The sequence below is a fragment of the Dendrobates tinctorius genome, unplaced genomic scaffold (genome assembly GCF_039654945.1).
Source record: "Dendrobates tinctorius isolate UK_male_01 unplaced genomic scaffold, ASM3965494v1 ptg000084l, whole genome shotgun sequence".
Taxonomy (NCBI): domain Eukaryota; kingdom Metazoa; phylum Chordata; class Amphibia; order Anura; family Dendrobatidae; genus Dendrobates; species Dendrobates tinctorius.
This window is the reverse complement of record NW_027361752.1, coordinates 6,972,177-6,997,680: the sequence shown is the minus strand read 5'-3', so window position 1 is coordinate 6,997,680 and position 25,504 is coordinate 6,972,177. Positions and strand designations below refer to the sequence as shown.

General features: G+C 45.4%; 1 protein-coding gene across 4 annotated transcripts in view; it reads left to right on the top strand.

Moving 5' to 3' along the window:
- The window catches only part of ARL13B (ARF like GTPase 13B), an 81,624-nt gene extending 57,041 nt beyond the window's left edge, over window positions 1-24,583 (top strand). For 2 of the 4 annotated variants that reach the window (XM_073584422.1, XM_073584423.1), the window contains exons 8-11: window positions 1,531-1,774; window positions 4,390-4,506; window positions 5,777-5,845; window positions 22,018-24,583. In XM_073584422.1, coding sequence (XP_073440523.1) covers window positions 1,531-1,774; window positions 4,390-4,506; window positions 5,777-5,845; window positions 22,018-22,094 — 507 coding nt within the window. In that variant the 3' untranslated portion in view covers window positions 22,095-24,583. The remainder of the gene's footprint in view (window positions 1-1,530; window positions 1,775-4,389; window positions 4,507-5,776; window positions 5,846-22,017) is intronic. The other 2 variants (XM_073584424.1, XM_073584425.1) reach the window with 2 other exon arrangements.
- The last annotated feature ends 921 nt before the right edge of the window (window positions 24,584-25,504 follow it).

Sequence of the window (25,504 nt, the reverse complement as noted above, 5' to 3'; positions counted from 1 at the left end):
GAACATCTGTCCTGTGAAGCCCTGGTGACCTAGAATAGAAGCGGTATATACTGTATATAGGGAACACCGGCCCTGCAGAGCCCTGGTGACCTAGAATAGAAGCGGTATATACTGTATATAGGGAACACCTACCCTGCAGAGCCCTGGTGACCTAGAATAGAAGCGGTATATACTGTATATAGGGAACATCTGTCCTGTGAAGCCCTGGTGACCTAGAATAGAGGCGTATATACTGTATATAGGGAACACCTACCCTGCAGAGCCCTGGTGACCTAGAATAGAAGCGGTATATACTGTATATAGGGAACATCTGTCCTGTGTAGCCCTGGTGACATAGATTAGAGGCGGTATATACTATATATAGGGAACACCTGTTCTGCGGAGCCCTGGTGACATAGAATAGAGGCGGTATATACTATATATAGGGAACACCTGTCTTGCAGAGCCCTGGTGACCTAGAATAGAGGCGTATATACTGTATATAGGGAACACCTGTCCTGTGTAGCCCTGGTGACATAGATTAGAGGCGGTATATACTATATATAGGGAACACCTGTTCTGCGGAGCCCTGTGACATACGATAGGGGCGTATATACTGTATATAGGGAACACCTGCCCTGCAGAGCCCTGGTGACATAGAATAGAGGCGGTATATACTGTATATAGGGAACACCTACTCTGCAGAGCCCTGGTGACATAGAATAGAGGCGGTATATACTGTATATAGGGAACATCTGTCCTGTGAAGCCCTGGTGACCTAGAATAGAGGCGTATATACTGTATATAGGGAACACCTGTCCTGCGTAGCCCTGGTGACATAGATTAGAGGCGGTATATACTATATATAGGAACACCTGTTCTGCGGAGCCCTGGTGACATAGAATAGAGGCGGTATATACTATATATAGGGAACACCTGTCTTGCAGAGCCCTGGTGACCTAGAATAGAGGCGTATATACTGTATATAGGGAACACCTGTCCTGTGTAGCCCTGGTGACATAGATTAGAGGCGGTATATACTATATATAGGGAACACCTGTTCTGCGGAGCCCTGTGACATACGATAGGGGCGTATATACTGTATATAGGGAACACCTGTCCTGCGTAGCCCTGGTGACATAGAATAGAGGCGGTATATACTATATATAGGGAACACCTGTTCTGCGGAGCCATGGTGACATACGATAGAGGCGTATATACTGTATATAGGGAACACCTGTCCTGCGTAGCCCGGGTGACATAGATTAGAGGTGGTATATACTGTATATAGGGAACACCTGTCCTGCGTAGCCCGGGTGACATAGATTAGAGGCGGTATATACTGTATATAGGGAACACCTGTCCTGCTGAGCCTTGGTGACATAGAATGGAGGCGGTATATACTGTATATAGGACATATGGCAGACACACACCCACACACACACACACACGTTATTCCAGTATTTTAGTAACCTTTTGTCGGCTCATGACCAATATTACCTGAATTATAATATATTTCCTCATTTCCCCCCACCTTATTTTTATAACTAGAATGAAGAAAAACTCCGGAAGGAAAAAGAGAAAAAGCGTCAAAAAATGTTCAATGGACAGAATGGAGTAGACCTTGCTCTGGAGCCTAAGGCACAAGAAGAGGAGATGGATTCTGGAAGTGAAGGCAGTGAGAGCGGCCGGGCTTCACAGGACGGACATTTAATAGACTCCTACAGAGATGCTTTGGCCCAGAAGCTGGAGCAGGACAACACAATTGTAGATCCATCTGAACGGAGGGAATCCGGTACCTTTTTTTTCTTATTTATTGTCAGCTCTATTGTGTAGTTGGACAAGGCCCACAAAGGGCTGGTGGGTTAAAGCATCACAACAACTTTTTTTTTTTTTTTTTTTATTATTATTTTTGCTGAGCTGGAGTGGTGCCACCAATCTAAGTTTCCTGCCTAGTCTCATACTTACCAATCACCGTCTTCATCGGTTTCCGGCTCTGCCCTGGTTGGGCTTATGACCTGCCAGATGGTTCCAGTGTTTGCTGGGTGAGCCGAAGGTCACTAATCAATGTAAGTCTAGAGACCCAGATCAAGGCCAGGCAGAGGCCCTCAGACTTACACTGAAAGCTTCTGACTGTTACCTCTGACAAGCACGGGGGTCTCCTGCTGACCCCGGGTTGTCATGCCAACCCATCAGGGGCCCAGCGATCATGTGACAGGGGCACCGATGGGCAGAGCTAGTGACGGGCTTTTGGCACTGGCATTTTAAATGCTGCTGTCAGATTGACTGAGGCATTTAACACGTTAACAGCCACAGGTGGATCGCGATTCCACCCGCGGCTGTTAAGGGCAGATGACAGCTGATTAGATCAGCTATTATGTGCCTAGAAGCATGCAGTCTCAGCGCCAGAGCCCGCATCAAAGAGAGTGAGGCTACCTCACATCAAAGTCATGGCTCGTAAAAGGGTTAATGGGGGGGTTCCCAAGTAAATATAGTAAATACTGTGCTAGAAAAAGCGGCTCTGACATTCACAGCTGCCAGTGAAGAGGCGGTCAGAATTCTTATTCATTTGTTTGTGAATTACAGCCACCTTTGCACTGAAAGCAGCACATGGCGGGGCCCTGTCTTCACGTTATATGGGGGTGCTATTGGTTGGACCTCCAACTACTTTTGACACATGGACTATGCACAATCATTGAAAATGGGAATACCCTTTTAAAGGCAATCTGTCATCAAGTTTTTGCTACCCTATATGAGAGCAGCATAATGTAGAAAAGAGACCCCGAATCACTTGTCTTACTGTGTGCAGCAGTTGTGGTGCAATCAGAGTTCTTAGATGAAGATGATGTACTGGCTCTGTATATAAATGGTCTATGGATAGGGAGCTGCTTATCAGAGGAGGGGGTGTAGTCGTGCCACTTGGCAGAGGGAGTTAGTTTGGGCAGTGATAATCTCCTGGTGATAAAAGCTTCAGTGTATGGAAACAGCACACAGCCTAATACGTGACACATCACTGATATCTGTGTCTCAGCCCCTACCTCATGCTGTCCTCAGACTACATAGCAAAAACTGTCTGGTAGATTCCCTTTAATGACAGCTCTTTCGCTGCTGTAGGCTTGGACAAGGCAGGATGGCAAAGCCAGGTATTCACAAGGGATCTAAGGGTATTTGTCACTTATGATTGCTCTGTGAATGTTTTAATTTTTGGCCAGAAAATTGTCTAATCCTGTCTTTTTAGTTGAAGAATGTAATTTATATATTATTGACTTTTATTGGACACTTTATGGATGTCATGAACACCGGGAAGTTTTTGAAAAATGAAAGATAACTACATTTACTAAAAATACATTGGTGCCGACTGATCCAGAGTGGCGTATTGTACAGTAGCCTTGATGACCTGTGCACTGCAGGAAGAGGCACCTGGTAACGAATTTGGGACATCTTTCAATCGCCATGCCACCTCCATCAAAGATTTTACTCCAAACACAGACTAGAGAACACATCTCTCATAATTTATATCAATTTTGTGGTGGAAATTATGATGAATTTAGTGGGCATGCTTGGTCACGCCTCATCCCAGGACACGCCCCCCTTCCCACTTGAGCTCCGCCCACTTTTCTAAAAGCTGTAGGAACAGCAAAAGTTGCATTTTTCTTTTGCATACATTTGCGTTGAGCAAAGACATTACAACGTTCCAAGCAGTTTTACGCCAGAAAACTGGCAAAAAAAGGTAACCGTGAAAAGGGAATTTTATGAATTGTAGAAAGGCGTGTTACCTTCCCTCTCTGATTCCTGCGAGTCTGGTGGTCCCTGCCTGGATCAAGAAGTGAAGACAGGCTGTGCAATCCATCATGTTACCCAGCAGCCATTAAAGGGGTATTCCTATCTCCAAGATCCTATCCCAATATGTAGAAGGAATGATAATATTAGCCAATACCTCTAGTTAGAAATGTAGTCTAGTTCTTGTGATTAGCTATGTTGCTTACTTCACGTGCAGGGCATTGTAGTAGCTTAGGTATCCATGGTCACAACCACTCATATACTGACAGGTAGTTGTTAGTGGTCGTAACGATGGCTACCTAAGCAACTGCAACGTTCTGCGCACTGAGTAATCCACATACCATAGCTTATCAGAAGAACTCTACATTTCTAATTAGAGGTATTTCCTATTAATATTATTATTATTCCTACTACATATTGGGATAGGATGTTGGAGATGGGAATACCCCTTCATGTGGCCTCAGCGGTCAAGAGAGTAAAAAAAAAGTCTTTGCATTACACAGCTCCAGTATCTCCATTTTACTAATTATGAAACTTACATATAGTTGTACTTTAATGTAAATGAATTAAACTATATATTTCCTTAATAATGTATTATGTCTTGTGTTTTTTTTTTTTTTTTTATAAAAGCTCAAAGCAAAAAGAAGGCGAAAAAGCTAAAAATCAAAAGAAATAACAAAATAGAGCCTTTATGCTCTGAGGAGTCAGATTTAAAGAGCCCAGCTACCCCGCCACCTCAACTACCCGGTGAGTAAAGAAGTGCGCCTCCTGCTGGCGATATCCAATCAAATTACAGACTGTTACTGAAGACTGATGATATGTGTATCTTGGTATATCGCCTGGACGTTGACCATCTTGCCGTCCGAGCTTCATAAGCTGCTTCAGGTGCAAATATCCTAGATTATACGGCCTTGCACTACATTGCAATAAACTCTTGTCACTTTTAGCCTTTTGCCTGTTATTGAGAAACTGCATTTTATACGCTTTTTAACATTGCTTATATGCTTAGTTAATGTATGTATAGATTTTCACTGTGTCTAATCATTAAAGAGCTTTTCCCACTGCTGACTTTTATGACACGTCCAGGATGAAGTGAGGGAATGGGCCTGGGCCCCTGCATATAGTAGGGATCTCCCAATGTAAGGTCTCATCATGACATGCATGTCTTCATCAGTGTGCTCAATCTGACCCGTTCTTAGTCTGTGTCCATTTTTACCATCCGTGATTTTCTCGGGAAAAAAAAAATATAAAAGTTGTAAATAAATTCCATAAAGATAAAGAATTTTTCTATGTTGGCCGTTTTTGATATTAGTGTTAGGACCCTTGACGTTGGGGGTTGCGAGCGTATCTATTTTGGCCAAAATATTAACAAGTAGCTCATTTTGCATTCTTCGTGTCCATTAAAAACACATCTGTTTTTGATAAGACTCACAGATCAAACTCGCCCATTCTAATCAATGGAAAAAACTGATGATGCACGCATGGCACGTGTGCTACTCCGATTGTTGTCCCATTTTACTGTTTAATGGGTGGAGGAAGCTGGGAAATCTTATTTATTCTTTGCGTACGGGAATAACAGATGTAATGCGCAGGGTAAAAATGAACATGTGAACCAAAAATAGATGAAATTTGGATGTACCACACTGAAAAAAAAATGGTTCCTTTTATTGAAAGATAAACATTTTGAATGAAGTCTTATGGTCCCTACAATCTGGGTGCAGGCCCTGTTTAACCCTAACATGGGTTGATGACCCCATCTGTAAGATCACTGCAGCCTTGTGACGTGTCATATAGTATGTTGGGTTCAGTATTTGCATCTGTTTATAGTTCTTCCCCTGTAAAGCATCCGATTTCTATAGTAAATTATTGTAAAGTTTTATACATTTTCCACTTTGTGACTGCGTTACCTCTTTCTAGGAAACTTGTAAGCTTGTCCTCTTATAGTTTTCTCTGAGCCACTGACTAGTCATTTCATTTTTTTTTTTTTTAAGTGAAATTATGTTTGTTTTCCCTGTAGTTGGCTGGGGAACCCCAAAAGTTACTAGACTTCCAAAACTTGAGGCTCTTGGAGAAACACATCATAGTGGTAATTGTAGAATGCCTTTATCTTTTGTTTCTTCGCATGCAAACGCCATCCTCCATTAACATCGCTTCATTCATGTGTGGCCGATTCAGAAACATGAGGGGGCATCAATCTTTTCTTTTTTTTTCTTTTTTGTATCTTGCATGTCTTTCCTTTTTTAACATTTTTTTTTTTTTTTTTCCTGTTTTTCAAATTCTAACTGCATGAATCTCGATGAAGGTGAGGTCAGGACTCTATAATAGTCATTCAACCAAAGGGAGAATCAGTCGAAATTGGCCGGAATACAGTAATGGTGGTAAAATGTCTCCCAATTCCACTGACCATTTACATAAACAAGTCTTAGGCCATGTGCACACGATGCATTTTTTCCTGCGGATCCGCAGCGGATTTTACCACGCAGAAATGCTGCGGATCCGCAAAGTGACTTACAGTACAATGTAAATCAATTAAAAAAAAAAAAAACGCTGTGCACACGCTGCGTTTTTTTCCGCGTGGTTTTTGTGCGGTACAAAAAATGCAGCATGTCACTTCTTTTGTGCGGTTTTCCACCTGCTCCATTCTCCAAATCCACAGTGGAAAACCGCACAAAAACTGGAAGAAAACCGCAGGAAAAATGCAGGTTCATTTGACCTGCGGATTTCTTCAAATCTGCGCAGAAAAATCCGCAGGAGGAAAATCCACATGTGCACTTAGCCTTAAAGTTGTTTGCATAAGAATCCGAAGGAATATCCACTCCTGCTTTTTTTTTTTTTTTTTTTAAAGAGAAATCCACGTTTTACTGAGAAATCCACATTTTTCTCATATGCAACTGAGCTTTTAAAGGGGTTGTTTGGTCCAAAATGATAAGCCTGCAGTCACGTGGTGTGATTGCAGACTTATGAATCCCCTCAGCACACACACTGTGTACTGCAGAGCAGGGCTGTGGAGTCGGTAAGCCACAGTTGCGACTCTGACTCCGACTCCTGGATTTTATCAGGCTCCGACTCCGACTCCGGCTCCGACTCCTTCATAAATGGCCAATTCATAACAACAAATTTACTGTTGTAAAATATTAAACATCGTGCTTATTCAGTTTCTCACCATCATATAAGTAATCAGACCACTTAGAGCAAAAACTACATTTATTAGAATACAATTAGAATATAGCAAATAACTTTTATAAACTTTTCTAAACTGTAAGTAAATATGCAATAAACACTTTTATGCAGTTAATAAGAAGAAATCTATAAATTTGTCCGCAGAAAAAGTATTGCCTCTGTCAGATCCTCCTTCATGGATGCCCTCAAATCTGATCTAATTATTTTGAGAGCAGAGAACAACCTCTCTACACTAACTTGTGTTGGTGGCAAAGCAGTAACCACTCGGGCAACATCTCTGACAATGTCAGGATACAGAGGAATCGCTTGTTGCACTGTTATTTTTGATGAACGGTCAAATTTCTCAATTTCTTTTAGTGCACATGAAAAATTCTGCTGAAATGTACTGGCTGTGTTCCTTGATGGGGATGACTCTTCTTCTATGCGGGAACGCTTTGCACGGTCCTTGTGATCCAAATATTTTTCGAAATTAAATTCTTCATCAGTTGATGATGAGGGTGAAGATGTGGCAGGACGACCAAATTCTTCTTGTTCCTCCTGACTGTTCTGCAACCCTTTCATCCTTACTGCTATTTCAAACAGAGCTTCTTTTCCTTTACTTAGCTGTTGATCATCTAGAAGAATCCGATGCATTGGGTCTACATAAACAGCTGCCAAAAGAATGTTATTTTGTAATAGTAGCTCCTCTCTCCGTTTCATTGATGTAGCAATGCCACTTGCAATTAACCCTCCTCTTTGGGACAGGCGAAACATCAGGTTCTTCCACTCCTTTAAGAAAATACCTGGAGTTAAGTCCTCTGCTTGTAATTTTTTAGTCACTGTAAATGGGTGCTCTAGCAATTTTTCCAGCTCAGTCACCTGATTCCACTGACTTTCATTTAGTGTCAGTTGAGGGTTAGCCATGTCTACAAGAAAGGTTTTCAGTTCAACCAAGCGCTGAATCATTAAGTAAGTACTGCCCCATCGTGTGGCTTGATCAATAATTGCCCCTTTTCCAGCACGTCTCTTCAAAATTGAGTCAACTTTAGGGGTTCTGGCAACAGTAGCCAATTTTCTCACCTTGCCAATCAGTGCAGCAGCATGTCCTTCTTGCAGACTGTCTCTTATAGCCAGCTGTAGCGTATGCACAACACAGCGCATGTGATGAATGAAAGAACATATTGACACAGTTTCAACAAGATCATCTAAACTATCATGTTGCTGTTCATCTGAAGCAACTTCAGTTTGCTCCTCAGTTACAATACTGTGTTCCTCTATTTCAAACATTTCTGTGTCTGTGGACCCAGAATGTTCTTCTAGCTGCTGGTCACCATCATTACTCTCATTCATTAGCTTAATAGTACTTATCATATTTGAAGCATTGTCAGTTACGACAGAAAGAACTTGCTCTTTTTTAAGTTCATAGTCTTGCAGAACCTTTTCCACCAAGACCTGGAGAAACTCACTGGTGTGATGAGCTTTGGTGTCTTTTACTGCCAATGTCTTGGTAACTATTTCATTTTTGTCACAAACAAATCGGACATTGATGGCAAAATAGTTCACTCTGTGACGTGTGCAGGCATCCATTTTAAGAAACAGAAAGCGTCCCTTGAGAGTTTTTTTTAAGTTCTTCCTTTTGTTTAAAAGCTTCTTCGATTACTAATTTTCTAATACTCTCTTTCTCCAGAGAAACACCAAGCTTGCGGGCCATTTCCCCATTCAGACACATAAAAGCTGGTCGTGAAAATAATGAAATAGGCACACTATCCTTTACAACAAGCTCTATGATCTGTTTTTTAAATGTATCTACTGTCATTGTCACAGTAACTTTGTCACTGACAAAATATCTTGCAACTGATGGCTGCAAAGTTCTCTGCTCCTTTGTTTGGCTGAAAGAGCTGGGCACTGGTTCATTGGTTTGGATGCAGTCTTTCTCATCCACTGCTTTCAGTACTTCTGGATGAAAGCGCTGTAAATGTCTCCTTAGATTAGAAGCTCTGGTAGGAGCATTTTTATCTTTGCCTGAATATGCACTCATCTTGGCTTCACAGCATTTGTTTTCGTCTGGATCATTTGTCATACACTGACAGACATAATGTTTTCTATCTTGAGTGATGGTAAAATGTTCAAATACAGATGATTTAATGTGATTCTTCTTTGACATTCTCAGGTTTTTAATTCTGCATTCACAATCCAAATGACAATTGTTTTTCCTAAAAACAATTGTACAAAATTATTGCCAGGTCGTACAACTGATATAGTGGTCAGTAATACTGTTATTCCTCATGTACTCACAGTTAACTGATGCAAAGTTTGTTGAAAGGATAATACTTACAGTCTTCCTCTTCTGAGTAGCAGGCAGCTGTGAGATGCTTGGAAGACGCACACCTAGTATGATCTAGTCTAGAGGAGGAGCTTTACTACTAAGAATTTGCAACACATTTTCACTTTCAGTTTCATACATTGTAAGTAGGGGGGTTGGGGCAGCATGAGGTTAACCAAGTATAAGATTAGATAAGGGCAGTGGAGAACAGTGACACACAAGAAGTAAGAAATGTCTCTATCTCCAGCAGAACTGCTTATCACTGTTGTTCATAGTTTGATAGAACATATATATTTGAGTAACATTTATAAAATTCATATGAAAGTTCAATTATGAAATATTAATACATTTTTTTAAAGCTGGAGTCGGTACATTTCTACCGACTCCGACTCCAACCAAAACTAACTCCGACTCCACAGCCCTGCTGCAGAGATTCGCCGGTTTCAGACACAAGGACGAAGGTTATGTATGAATATTATATATACCCCTGTCCAGTGGGCGCCATCTGGTGATGTGGTTGGTCAGTGAGCTTGTCCGACTTGACATAGCATTTGTTCTTATGTCTGAAACCGGCGAATCTCCACAGTGCCCAGTGTGGGCACTGTGGGGGGATTTATAAGTCCGCAATCACAGAGTGACTGCAGACTTATCAGTTTTGACCGAACAACCCCTTTAAGATCTATGGGCTGGACACTGATTTGCATCAGATTATGCCTTCAGTGATTATTTTATATTGAAGGGGGCGTTACCAATGTGAGATCTGTAACGACTGACAGTCTGCTCTCATGATCACACACAGTGAGTTCAGTGATCTGCAGTGAGATCAGAACTAACAGTACACCAGAAGTGAACTTTGCCTCATTACAAACACTTTTGCAGCAGCACTTGTCCTCTCATAGTGCAGTCAGCTCTGCTGTAGAACAGTCCTTTTTGTTTCATTACAAACACAAGAAACGTATTTGCAGTTGTCCTCTCCTAGTGCCGTCAGCTATGCCGTACTGCCCTTCTACCCACACTTGTTGCTTGTGAGATAGAATCTGAATATGGGGAGGACAACTGCAAATGTCTGTGTTTTTGTAATGAGACAAGGTTCAATGCTGCTGTACTGTGTTCGTTATAATCACACATAAGTCTACAGCAGAGCTGACAGCACCATGAGAGGACAATTGCTGCTGCAACTGTGTTTGTAATGAGATAAAGTTAACTTCTGCTGTACAGTAATTCTGCTGTATTGTGTTATTTCTGATCTCACTGCAGAGTTCTGTGTCATTATTAGAGCAGACTGTCAGTCATTACATGTCTCATACCGGTAAGGTCCCCTCTCATTTAAGATCTCTGTAGGCAGATTCTCAGAGAGATCAGGGTCTGGCCCATAGATCTGGGATTACAAACCACGCAATGGGGTGTAACACATACACAAACACGCATATGCACGTGCATACACATACACACAATCACACAGTATATGTCCCCACACACACGCAGACACGCACATACACAAACATGCACGTGCAAACACTCGCAGAAGTACGCACACACATGCATACACAAACATATATGTCCTCACGCACATACACACATGCACATACACACCCACATACATGCGCATACATTCACACATACTGTACACTAGGGTGACTGGATCTCATATGGGGGGAAAAAATGTCAGAATCTTGTACGTCTGGACCCCACAAAACGATTCCCCTTTCCAGATATTGAGATAGCCAAAATTTGAGCTCGATCAAACGACGTTAACCCGTGCCGCTCGTCGCTCAAAGTTTGAAAAAATCCAAATTGAGGTATTTTAAGATTTAGGTATTTTGCATAGTCTGTTAGACTATAAAGAATGTGACAACAACATTGCAGAAATAGCCCTGACCAAATTTTCGAACCATTTGTGGTATTTGAATGCAGAGTTGGTGGGATTATCGTTTTTTGATCCCACCATTACAGACAATGAAAAGTTGTTAATGGCTAATAAATTGCTCAGTAGCACAGATGAACCATCAGAGCACGCTAACCTACATGAGTTGATAATTTTACATAGTTATCTAATCTATTCTAGAGCTTTTGTTAAAGTAGTTTTTGAAACGTCAGAATATAATGCTCGGCATTTGCTTACAACTTGCAGGACGTATTGCTTTTGTTCTTCATCTTTTGTCAGAAGGTCGTTAAAGTCGGTTACTTCCTACCTCTTTTAATTTTTCTTTCCTAACTTTTGGATTTACAACCCTAGCGTGCTCTGATGGTTCATCTGTGCTACTGAGCAATTTATTAGCCATTAACAACTTTTCATTGTCTGTAATGGTGGGATCAAAAAACAATAATCCCACCAACTCTGCATTCAAATACCACAAATGGTTCGAAAATTTGGTCAGGGCTATTTCTGCAATGTTGTTGTCACATTCTTTATAGTCTAACAGACTATGCAAAATACCTAAATCTTAAAATACCTCAATTTGGATTTTTTCAAACTTTGAGCGACGAGCGGCACGGGTTAACGTCGTTTGATCGAGCTCAAATTTTGGCTCTCTCAATATCTGGAAAGGGGAATCGTTTTGTGGGGTCCAGACGGACAAAATTCCGACATCGATTTTTCTCCTTCGTCTCATTGGGGGACACAGAGACTGTGGGTGTGTGCTTCTGCCGTCTGGAGGCCGACACTAAGTGTACAAAAAAAGAGTTAGCTCCTCCTCCGCCGCATACACCCTCGCCCCTAGGCCGGGCGTAACTCAGTTTTTGCTTAGTGTCTGATGGAGGCACACGCAGTCTGGAGCTCCAGACTAGATTTTTTTTTTTTTTTTTTTTTTCCCCTTTTTTTCTATGAAGATAAGACAGGGGCGACGGATCCTATAGAGAGGATCCGATCTCCCCAAATCATCAACGGGCGACCACGTGTGAGTAACCCTCCACGTGTCCTCTCCCGCACCGAGGGACACATCTGGGACTTTTTGCCAGACAACTATTTTTTAAAAGAGGGGCAACGCGTCCTGATAAGAGGATTCGGTTTCCCCATAACTTCATCAGGCGAGCACGTGTGAGCAGAACCAGGGGTCAGTCTCCACGTTGTTCCTCTCCTACAACAACAATGTATGGAGGCCCCTTCCACCCCTTGGTAGTGAGTCCAGGGGCTGAATTGGAGGCGCAGGTGAGCCGATCTAGTTTGTGGACGTGGCGAGTACAGGGGGAAGAAACCGGTACCAGAAGTCCCCCCCCCCCCCCCCCCCCCCCCTGCCGGGGATGGAGCCCACGGCGGATGGCCCTGCTCACCTTTAATATTTGGGGGATCCACTCCTGGAGCGCACCGCAAGTTTGCCCCGGTGAGTAACGGTAGCCAGAGTGGCGTTGCACCCGGATGCCGCATACCGCGTGTACCGGAGTGCGGCCGGAAGCCCGCCGGCGGCCGCGGCCCCCGGCGGCCGGAAGCCCGCCGGCGGCCGCGGCCCCGCTGCAGGAGGAGGTCCGTGAGTATCGCGCGAGGCCGCGCGCCGACTTCCGGTGGTAGCCGGAAGTCCCGCCCACTGACGTCGGGGAGACGCGCTGTATAGGAGCAGGAGGCCTGGAGGTCAAGGGGTGGAAAACGGCGGGCGCACAGGTCCCGGAGAGGAGACTTCCGCCCTACCACCTCGCGTCCACGCATCCGGAGCTTCCCGGGGTACTTCAAACAGGAGTGGGACCCTGCCGGTGGGTGAGTGTAACTCCGTTTGGAGAACCGCACTGGTTGTCAGGGAAGGGGTTACCCTCCTCCTCCTTCTACCCTGCCTTCAGCCTGTGCAAGTATGTCTGCCAAAGGGAAAGCTCACTCTTTCCTTTACGCGGTTTGCGTGTCCTGTGGGGTCAGGCTGCCAAAGGCACAGGCGGGTAAATATTGTGAAGCCTGCGAGTCGGAGCGCGCCCAGGAGCCCCCCACTGTTTCTGAACCCAGGGGTCAGGACCCCCCGGAATGGGCGGTGTCCTTATCGCATTCTATGCTGTCCCTTACAAGGGCAATTGAATCCCTTCAAGGCCCGGGCAGGAACAAGGATGGTGGTCTGCCAGCGGAAGAGAGCTCGTCCTCGTCTCAGGACCCTCCAACCATTAGAGGTCGCTCCAGTACCAGGCAAGCTCATATCAAAAGGGCTCGTTCCCCGTCGGCCGGGCCCTCCGGGGCTTCGGCGGCGGGTATTAGGGCATCCCGTTCCCCGTCGCTGAGCTCAGGGAGCGATCAGGATGAAGGAGAGGAGGAGGAGGCCTGGAATCTAGAAAGCCTGGGGTTCCAGGACTCGGTGGACAGTCTCATTGAGGCAGTCAACCAGACATTAGAGATCGAGGACGATGTGCCCACAGCCTCAGGTCACAAGGTCTCTTTCAAGAAATCCAGGCGACCACATAGAAGGTTTGCCACGCATCCGGAGTTTGAGGAGCTAGTCCAGAAACATAGAGAACACCCGGATAAGCGTTTTGCAATGCAAAAAGCGCTGCAAGCAAAGTATCCGTTTCCTCCTGAGCTCCATAAGGGTTGGGTAGAGTCGCCAGTAGTGGACCCACCGGTATCACGTTTAGCATCAAGATCGCTATTGTCGATACCCAGTGTTTCTTCTATAAAGGACCCAACTGATCGCCTCATGGACGGGCTTGCCCGCTCGGTATATGAGGCAGCAGGGTCGGCTCTGGCCCCCTCCTTTGCGGCAACTTGGGTGGCTAAAGCCATGGTTTCGTGGGGGGACGCTCTGTATAAGGCCCTCCAAGACAAGGATCTGCCCGCGGAGGTCTTGGAGGTGGCAAATCAGATATCAGGAGCGAGTGATTATCTTGTCAGCGCCTCACTGGACGCGGCCGAGTGTTCGGCTGTGGCGGCAGCGAATGCGATCGCCATTAGGCGTGCATTATGGCTGAGGCTGTGGAAAGCGGATTCTATCTCTAAAAAATCCTTAACCTCATTGCCTTTTCAGGGCAATCGGCTGTTCGGTGAGAAGCTGGATAGGCTTATCTCAGAAGCCACAGGGGGGAGAAGTAGTTTCCTCCCGCAGCAGAGAAGTTGCCCGGCATTCAGGCAAACGCAGAGGCGTTTTCGACCCTTTCGTAGCCCCTGGGGGGGGACTTCGGCCAGGGCATACTCCTCCGCAAACGATGGCCAGAGTAGGGAAAAGCAAGCCTCTTACAGGGCCAATCCGCTGGGTAGAGGCCGAGGCCGTTTGCCCAGAGCGAGGGGGGCCAGGTCCCAAAAACCTCCAGCTAAATGACTGGAGGCGCTCCGTACCTACGGACGACAGAGTGGGCGGACGCCTACTAGGGTTCAGCCACGTTTGGGTCGCAGTGACACGCGACACTTGGGTGGCAGAACTAATATCGTCCGGGTACAAGATAGAGTTTGTCGGACGGCCACCACAGCGATTCTTCCGTTCCCGACTTTCCAAGACAGATTCGCAGGCGGAAAGTTTGTTACAGGCTATAATGACGCTACAGCGCAAAGGGGTCATCGCCCCAGTGCCGCAGGGCGAAGAGTCGCAGGGGTTTTACTCCAATCTGTTTTCGGTCCCCAAAAAAGACGGGACTGTGAGGCCAGTACTGGATCTAAAGATCCTGAACAGATTCATCAGGGTCAGGCGATTCCGGATGGAGTCCCTCCGCTCGGTCATTGCAGCCATGGATCCAGGGGAATTCCTGGCCTCGATCGATGTGCAGGATGCATATCTGCATATTCCGATATTTCCCCCACACCAGAGGTTCCTGCGATTTGCGATCGGAGGACGTCATTTCCAATTTGTGGCTCTGCCCTTCGGCTTAGCCACTGCCCCCAGAGTCTTTACAAAGATAATGGCGGTGGTTATGGCCATCCTGCATGCACGGGGCATAACGGTGTTACCTTACCTGGACGACCTTTTGGTAAAGGGGCCGTCGTTTCAGGAGTGCCAGGACAATGTCAGTATCACTCTGGATACCCTGGCCCGTCTGGGCTGGTTGATCAATCGGAGCAAGTCGTCCTTGGTTCCAGCCCAAAGAATCGTGTTCCTAGGCATGATTTTCGACACCTCCCGGGGGCTGGTGATCCTCCCTCAGGACAAGGCGCAAAAAATCAAGCAAGGGGTACGGAACCTTCTACAGCCGGGCACCAGATCCATCCGGTACGGCATGAGTGTGTTGGGCAGAATGGTGGCGGCGATGGAAGCAATCCCGTTTGCCCAGTTCCATCTCCGTCCGCTTCAGCATGCGCTCTTGACAGCATGGGACCGGAGGCTGCTGTCTCTCAGTCATCGGTGCAAGTTGTCTCCGCTGGTACGAGGTTCACTCCGGTGGTGGACTCGCGACTCGTCTCTGGTCCAGGGGAAACCCTTTCCCCCGGAACAATGGTTGGTGGTGACGACCGATGCAAGCCTGCAAGGTTGGGGAGCAGTTTTCCAGAGTCACATAGCCCAGGGGCGGTGGTCCGTTCAGGAGATAGTTCTCCCGATCAACATTCTGGAGATACGGGCAATACGATTGGCCCTGCAACATTTCCAGTGTTTCCTGAGACACCGGCCGGTGCGCATCCAGTCGGACAATGCTACAGCAGTAGCATATGTCAACCATCAAGGGGGCACGCGCAGCCAGGCAGCCATGCGCGAGGTCGGACTGGTACTGCGTTGGGCAGAGAAGAACCGCGTGGTAATTTCAGCGGTGCACATTCCAGGAGTCGAAAACTGGGCGGCAGATTTTCTCAGCCGACAGGGGGTCGCGGCAGGGGAATGGTCCCTGCACCCCGAGATCTTTCAGCAGATCTGCCAACGGTGGGGGACACCAGACGTGGACCTTATGGCATCCAGAGAGAATGCCAAAGTACAAAGGTTTGTCGCTCGATCCCTCGATCCGCAGGCAATCGCAGCAGACGCTCTGGTGCTCCCGTGGAGCCAGTTTCGTCTCCCGTACTTGTTCCCCCCGCTGCCGCTGCTTCCAAGAGTTATCAGGAAAATAAGGAGAGAAGGTTCCAGCAATTCTGCTGGCCCCAGACTGGCCCCGGCGGGCCTGGTATGCAGATCTGGTCCAACTAGTGGTGGACGTACCCTGGCGTCTTCCAGATCGGCCGGACTTACTGTCCCAGGGGCCGATCTGCCATCCGAACTTAGGGGCCCTGTGTTTGACGGCGTGGCCATTGAATCTTGGCTGTTAACACAGGCAGGATTCAGGCGCGATGTGGCGGCCACGATGGTGAGTGCCCGAAAGCCTTCCTCGGCGAGAGTATATCATCGAACTTGGGAAGTTTTTTTCCGTTGGTGTAGGGATCGTGAAGTGGCTCCTCTGGTTTTTTCGATCCCCAACGTACTGGCTTTTCTACAGGCAGGGCTGGACGCAGGGTTGGCTCCGAGTTCGCTCAGAACGCAAATCTCGGCCCTGTCGGTGCTTTTCCAACGAAAAGTCGCTTCCGTCTGGCAGGTTAGGACGTTTATGCAAGGGGTCGCACATTTAGTACCCCCCTATAAGGCGCCGACGGAATCATGGGACCTGAACTTGGTGCTCAGGGCCCTTCAGGAGGCTCCTTTCGAACCATTGCAAGAGGTCTCCTTGCCTTACCTGTCCAGAAAGGTCGTTTTTCTAGTAGCTATAACGTCTATTAGGCGGGTTTCGGAATTGGCGGCCTTATCTTGTAAACCGCCGTTCCTGACCTTTTATAAAGATGAGGTAGTTTTAAGGCCAGCTCCTCCCTTCTTGCCGAAGGTTGTGTCTGCATTTCATATCAACGAAGACATTGTCTTACCCTCGTTTTGCCCGGCACCGGTGCACAGGGTAGAGAAGGCTTTGCACACCCTGGATCTGGTAAGAGCTCTTAGAAGGTATGTGACAAGGACAGCGCCATTCCGCCAGACAGACTCTCTATTCGTGGTTCCAGAGGGGCGGCGGAAGGGGCTCGCTGCGTCCAGAGCGACTTTGGCCAGATGGGTTCGCCTGACGGTCCAAGAAGCTTATCAAATCAGTGGCACGCCGGTTCCGGCAGGGATCAAGGCTCACTCGGCACGGGCAGTGGGTGCCTCATGGGCACTGCGACACCAGGCTTCAGCGGAGCAGGTATGCAAAGCAGCTACCTGGTCCAGTTTGCATACGTTTGTCAAACATTATAACGTACATACCCAGGCATCCTCGGATGCAAGCCTGGGAAGAAAGATTCTCCAGGCAGCAGTTGCGCACCTCTAATCAGGGGCGCAAATTAGCATGGATTGGGTGAGCTAAGATCCCGCCCAGAGGACTGCTTTAGAACGTCCCACAGTCTCTGTGTCCCCCAATGAGACGAAGGAGAAACATGGATTTTTGTGAGTACTCACCGTAAAATCCTTTTCTCCGAGACGCTCATTGGGGGACACAGCACCCACCCTATCAGCCAGTTGGCATTTACTTATTTTGAGTTATACAAATCCTTGTACAAGGTTTAGGGTGGCCCCCTTTTTCAGACATATAGTTTCTTGCCTGAGTTTAAGGCGCGTTCTCCTACTGCTTATGCACTAAACTGAGTTACGCCCGGCCTAGGGGCGAGGGTGTATGCGGCGGAGGAGGAGCTAACTCTTTTTTTGTACACTTAGTGTCGGCCTCCAGACGGCAGAAGCACACACCCACAGTCTCTGTGTCCCCCAATGAGCGTCTCGGAGAAAAGGATTTTACGGTGAGTACTCACAAAAATCCATGTTTTTTGCGGTCACCCTACTGTACACACATGCACATACACAAGTACATACATGCGCATACACACATGTGGCATACATACAAGCATACATGCACACATACGCATACACATGCGGACGCCATCTTTGGACACTCAGGTATACAAAGATGGTGGCCGCGTGACACATCACACTGCCAGCGCCACAGAGCTGCCCCCATCGTGATGTCACTGCCCTCCCGATGCGTTAGCATCGGGCCCACATCTAGTATTAATAATATTAGTCAATACCTCTAATTAGAAATGTAGTATAGTTCTTGTGATTAGCTATGTCGCTTACTTCACCTGCAGGGCAAAATGCAAATTTATATAATTTATACAATGTGATTTTCTGGATTTTATTTTTGATATTCTATCTCTCAATGTTAAAATTAACCCACCGCTAAAATTATAGACTGTTCATGTCTTTGTCAGTGGGCAAACTTACAAAATAAGCAATGGATCAAATACTTATTTCCCCCACTGTAGGTCCTTAGTCTAGAATGTATTATTTCGTAAAACCAGCAAGACAAAAATGACTGGTCATCTTTTAAAGGTCTGGGAAAGATCCCTACTGTGACGTTTTGTCTGCCACCTTCCACTATGTAGAAAAGAAAAACAAATCCTACGTACTCCCTGCATGGGGGCTGGCTGCAGCGTGCCGAGGGCTGATGCCGCCTTAGTGCATGCACGAGGATGGAGATCCAGGCTCCTCGCCTTCGGTGGCTGGGCGTAGGTGTCTTCCAGAACTCGTATAGGGGTCTGGCTACAAATGTGGCGCTTATATAGAACTTCATTACTCATCTGGCGTTCTGTCATAATCTATTTTTCTGGTTTGTTGCTCTTTACACTTAATAAATCATTTTCCATCCTCTGTCTTTGGTGCCAATCATTTACCTGACTTCCTAACTTTTTCTCTTTACCTTTTTTTTTTTTTTTTTGTAGTCATGTAATTCTTGATTCCTCTGTGACCTGAACTAACATTGCTGCTAGCACGGGGCGGGAGAATCACAATCCAGGTTGGGTTTTGCATCCGTTATATGGATATTACAAGGTTTCTGTATTCCAGCCGCCTGTGTTCATACTAGGTCAGGCTCTTACTATGCAGCCTCGTTGTCTAGAAGAGGTCTGTATACAAGAAAAATGTGTTTCCCAACTGATCTATTATGGGGTCCTTCAGATTTCCTTAGGGTGGAAGGAAGAGGTGGTCCAGTGTTTTTACTGGCAAGGATATCCCTGCAGATTGAGCTATTCTAGGCCTCATTCCCTGGGGATAAGCATGGAAAAGGAAAACTAGGGTTCTTTACGCATACTGTAAAGGTTACTACTCACATTCTTTCAGAAGCCCTATGGAACATGAAAAATAGCAAAGTGATGGTTGCAGTTGTGATCGTTTTCCCCATTGCTTCTCATGCTGGTTTTCTTTTTCACCAGACTACTTAACACTTAAAGGTGTTTTCCCACGAACAAAAGTTCATTTTAATCAATAGATCTTGGAATAATAATAAGTTCCACAATTGGATGTGTTTAAATAAAATGTCCCAGAGATAATCTTATAAATGTGCAATGGCCGTATCTGACTGTGCTGGGACATGGTCTGATCATACCACAGCTCCTGGGCAGGGGAGGAAGCAGAAGAGAGTATACAGACAGGACAGCACGGGATCACAAAGGCATAGGAATGTTTTACCTCACAAAAATAATCAGCTGTGATCCCATGCTGTCCTGTCTGTACACCATATATACTCGAGTGTAAGTCGACCCAAGTATAATCTGAGGCACTGGGAAAACTTATTGATTTGAGTATAAGCTGGGTATGCATGGCTCCCCATCACTGTCCTGGTATGCATGGCTCCCCGTTCTTGTATGCATGGCTCCCCATCACTGTCCTGGTATGCATGGTTCCTATAAAAAAAAAAAAAAAACACACCCTACTTACCTTCCCTGCGCACCCTCTCTGCATCTTGTTCCAGTGCCACTAGAATCATAGAATTGTAGAGTTGGAAGGGACCTCCTGGGCCATCTGGTCCAACCCCCTGCTCAAAGCAGGATTCGCTAAATCATCCCAGTCAGATATCTGTCCAGCCTCTGTTTGAAGACTTCCATTTAAGGAGAACTCACCACTTCTTGTGGCAGCCTGTTCCACTCATTGATCACTCTAACAGTCCAAAAGTTTTTTCTAATATCTAATCTGTGTCTCCTCCCATTCAGTTTCATCCCATTGCTTCTAGTCTTTCCTTGTGCAAATGAGAATAAAGTTGATCCTTCTACAATGTGACAGCCCTTTAGATATTTGTAGACAGCTATTAAGTCTCCTCTCAGTCTTCTCTTTTGCAAACTAAACATTCCCAAATCCTGCAACCTTTCCTCATAAGACAGGGTTTGCAGACCGGTCACCATTCTGGTCGCTCTTTTCTGAACTTGCTCCAGTTTGTTGATGTCTTTTTTAAAATGTGGTGCCCAAAACTGAACACAATATTCCAGATGAGGTCTGACCAAAGAGGAGTAGAGGGAAATAATGACTTCACGTGATCTAGACTGTATGCTTCTGTTAATACATCCTAGAATTGCATTTGCCTTTTTTGCTGCTGCATCACACTGTTGACTCATATTCAGTCTGTGATCTATTAGTATACCCAAGTCTTTTTCACATGTGCTGTCACTTAGCCCTATTCCTCCCATTCTGTATATGCTTTTCATTTTTATTGCCAGATGTAGTACTTTGCATTTTTCCCTGTTAAAAACCATTCTGTTAGTTGCTGCCCACTTCTCCAGTTTATTTATATCTTTTTGAATCCTCTCTCTCTCTTCTCTAGTATTAGCTATTCCTCCTAGCTTTGTGTCATCAGCAAATTTAATCAGTTTACCCTCAATTCCTTCATCTAAATCGTTGATAAAGGTGTTGAACAATACAGGGCCCAGGACAGAGCCCTGTGGTACCCCACTCGAGACATTCTTCCAACTGGATGTGCAGCCATTTACGACCACTCTTTGGGTCCGATCACTAAGCCAGTTATGAATCCACCTAACAGTTGCCTTGTCCATTCCACTAGCTCTTCTGGCCGAGCACTCACGTGTCCCCGCTCATTAAGGTAATGAATATTCACCCCTCTCCACTCCCATAGGAGTGAATATTCATTACCTTAAGCCAAGGTGTGCATTTTCAGCACAAAAAAATGTGCTAAAAAAAAATTTGCTTATATACGGTACTCTCTTTTGCGTCCCTGGAGATGTGGTTTGATCAGACCATGTTCCTGCACGGTCAGACACAGCCATTACACAGTACACAGGAATAATTTATTTAAGCACATCCAATTCTGGACATTAATAATAATAATAATAACTTAAGAGATTGTCTGCCTCTTAAGATTGTCCCCAAGATGATGCATAACAAAAAAAACACCAGACCAGTGCGCTTCTCCTCTCTGATCCCTGGCTCCACTGGCGATCTCATGATACAGGCTGCAGCCCTCACATGACATTAATGTGACAGGATCGCTGGTCCAGGAGGTGAGTATGTATTTTTTTAGGCAACATGATGGGGTCATTCAGTAAAAGACAACAAGTTTTAAGCCAAAGAAAATCTGTGCAAGATTCAATGTGTGGTACAAAACTTCAAAATGGCATCATTCCCGTTCTGCTGTGTAAACTGCCAATTTTGATGGCTTATTTTACAGTGGATCTGCAATGGATCCATCTACGCCATTCAGTCTGACTCTGCCTGTCAGGAACAAAGAGAAACAAGGGAAATAGCGCCTAAGCCGCACAAGGCAAGGAGTGTCTGCATTTATCTAAGGTTCCACCATTTAGTTATCTTCTAGTATGTTATAGAGACATCTCGGAAGGCAGCAACAGTGGGAGCCATGAACTGGGCCCTTCAAAACACGCCAGCCCCTTTAGTGCTGCTGAAGTTTCCTCTCGTTTGATGTTTCATCCATCTAACTAACACGCATTGATTCCTTTTCCATTTAGCACTGGTCCTGATAATCAGTCCTAAGCACCATACTAACTGCATGCGCTGCCTACTAACCATACTACCACCATACTAACTGCATCCGGTTCTGAATACTTGCACCCTATCGTACTAATGGGACCATTCTTTCTTGTGTTTTGCTGTTTGTCTTTGACTTAGATTTTTATGGAAAGCCACTCCCGCCATTGGCAATGCGACAAAGACCCAACAGTGACACACACGATGTCATCTCTTGAGATGCACAGCAGGGAATGGTAAATGTGTGTCTTTGCGCTAGTGACCATACTATGACATCAGTATTTTATACTTGCAGAACTAGAGGCAACTAGTGATTGGAACTGATGTGGCCAAGTGAGGTCCGTCACCAGTCAATGGTCCATCGGTAAGTTGGCCGATCCTGGATTACTCGTAAAGACATTGTGGATCGCCACTGAAGATGGGAAACTGGCACCTCAAGTATAACAACATGGGACATCAACGCCCACCAGAATGTCAACTATTCTGATCCAGTGTTAAAACTTTCTTATTGTTTTCTCTCAAGCTTCATTCTTGGGAAATTTTACAGTTTTTAAACTTTTTAAGAGGTCAGCAAGAGAAGCACAATGCTTATTAAAGATGTTATCATTGGTGACAGGGGTTGTCTCAATTAAAGATACCCCATGACAAAATGGTTGATCAGGTGATGGCGCCAAGGCCTGCTTCCGCAGCAGTGAGGCGGCCACCAAATGGAGAGTCTGGTATTATCAAACCTTCAGATGAATGGTCGTCCATGTAATACAGGAGTCCACCAGAAAGGGAGCTGCTTGTAAATGGCAACCTATCTTTTTGGCTCATAGAGGGGACACTGAGCATATTATGTCCATATGCCTTAATAGGGTATATAGATACATGTCTTTAAGAGACATCCCCTTTGTGAATGGCATCATACGCTGCTGAATTGGTACATGTTTTGCTGCTGATTGGTCCACTTCTACATTTCCGGAGGTGATGTGAGCCCCCAGCCTAAGCGGCTCCGTCACTGGGGCACAATCACATCACTATTCTTCGGGTGACTCGGGATCTCCTGCTCCTATGTCTGGTACCAGGTCAGACTTGTAGAAACCGTAATACACGTAAAAACAAAACTCCAACCACAGCTGGATCCAACATAGTTTTTGTCAGAATTTTGGGACAAATCTGTTTGAAATGTCTCAAAATGTTGTCACTTTGAGCTTTTACACTAGTTCCTGGCTACCTCGCCACCAGAAAAAGTGGCAGAAGCTTCCCCATGGCCTCATGGTCGAAAAATTCATTATAATTTACACCCCGAAAGTGCCATAAATTATGACAGAGATGTACTTCAGTTCGTGAGTAGAGCACATTTCTGGTGCTAGCGCGCCTCTTGGGGTATCTGACGCCTCTTACCAGTGCGCACTTTTCAATAAGACTGGCATACAAAAATTGACACATTTTGGCCTAAGTGTTTCCTTTATTTTTTTTTTATCTATTTTATAATCTAGTCTTACATTTTTAGAACAAAAATGGCATTAAAATTGCAATGTAAATAGGACTCTGTTCACATCTCAGTATTTTAAGCTGGTTGTATGTGTATATCCCTATGTGCCTGGTGTACTTTCGGCATATGCGTGTGTTTTTTCCTCTCCTATATAGGAATGTGTAGCCTGCTGGTCCTTCCCATACTGAGGGCACAATCTATACAGCGTGATACCTGCACTGTGTCACTAAGGCCTCTTTCACACTTCAGTTTTTTGCATCAGTTATAATCCGCCAAAAAGGCGGACAAGCGGATCCGTTCTCAACTGATGTGAACGGATGGCACAGGATCCGTTTTCAGACGGATCCTGAAAATGAAGAAATTTAAAGGGGGAGAGAGAGAGAATTTTTTTTTTTTGTCCGGCACCCAGAAAGAATTTCGGGTTAAATGAGTGTCTGGAGGATCCGCCAGAGAAAAAAACGTTACAAGCTCCGTTTTGAAATCTTTGAGGATGGTGACGGACAGAAACTTTTGGCGGATCCTCACAAAAAACTGATGCAACGGACAGCAATCCGTCACAATCCGCCATTAATGCAAGTCAATGGGAAAAAAACGGATCCTCAAAAAAAAATTGAGGATCCGTTTTTTTTCAAAACCTGGCGGATTGTGACTGATTGTAAAAAACGGAAGTGTGAAAGAGGCCTAAGACGGCAACCTCTGATTGATTGCTAGCATTTTATGAGGCAAAAACACTTAAAGAAATATTCTCCAAGATGCCTCTTGTGGTGTCTTTTGCAGCCTTCCCTCAGACTTATGGAGCATGTTCAGAGCGGAAAGATCCTGAAGAATACACAAGTCACTTTATTTTAAGCACTTGGCGACTTTATGACAGTAGTCGTTTTTCAATAAAGTGTTTTCTGGGCGTTTTTTGAAGCAGATGTCCTCCAATAGACTCCTCAGAAACCTCGGTGGGCACATTCCCCAATACTATCACACCTTAAGAGCCTCACAATTTACAACCAGTCTTAAACGGGGTCTCTGGTTTTTGCCATGGGGGCAGCAGCTCGGCGTCATTACGGCATGTACCAGCCCATGATTTTGGGATTCCTGACCCTTTCCTGTATTTGTAGCCACTATCTTTCTACTGCTCGGTGTAATCTTCACTGGTACTGTATATTGGAATTGTATATAATTTTATGAAACCTATTGGTACACTACAATTCTGAAGTAAAGCTGCGTGAATATCACAAAGTGCGCTGTGTTCATTTCTCTTTAGGCTTGGGCAAAACTGCGACTCGTGGCTGAAAATTCTCCCGCTGCCACAAGTGATGAGAGTGAATGGGGGTTCGCTTCCTGACAGCTGTTGGGTCTCATTATTTATTTTACTTATTAGCGCCATTAAGTTCACAGCTCTTTACACACATTATCATCACTGTCCCCATTGGGACTCACAATCTAGCTCCCCTATCAGTATGTCTGGAGTGTGGGAGGAATCCACGCAAACACGAGGAAATCACACAAACTCCTTGCAGATCTTATCTTTGCTGGGATTTGAACGCAGGACCTCAGCACTGCAAAGCAACACTGCTAACCACTGAGACAACATGCTGCCCATTCACTAAGGTGTTATCCGAGCATGCTCGGGTGCTGAGTGACTTTGGCGTGCTTGAAAAATATGTCCAAATCGTTGCACCTGCACTTGTGGCAGTAACAGCTGTGAGACATGCAGCCACAGGGGCTAGAACATATTATTCGAGCACACACCGAAGTCACTGTTAGTACATGAGCATGCTCAGATAACACCTTATCCGACTAAGTTCGCTTGATAGAAAAACATGTAACTCCAGCCTCATAATGTAATTGCCAATTTACATCAGACACGTGGATCAAAATTCCGACATTTCTCTGCAGTTTGCAGAAAATCATGGGTATATGAATGACCCATAGACTCAAAAGAAAAACAAAAAACACGGATGGCACTCGTAAGCGAAAAAGGAAGTCTGAGGATTTAAGCAAACCTGTCAGCAGTTTTGGCCGATCTAAGATACGGCCGCTGCCTTTCAGGGCTTATGTACAGTATTCTATAATGCTGTAGATAAAGCCCCTGATCTGACCTGCAAGATAAGAAAAACAAGTTTTATTATACTCACCCGGGGGGCGGTCAGGTCCAAT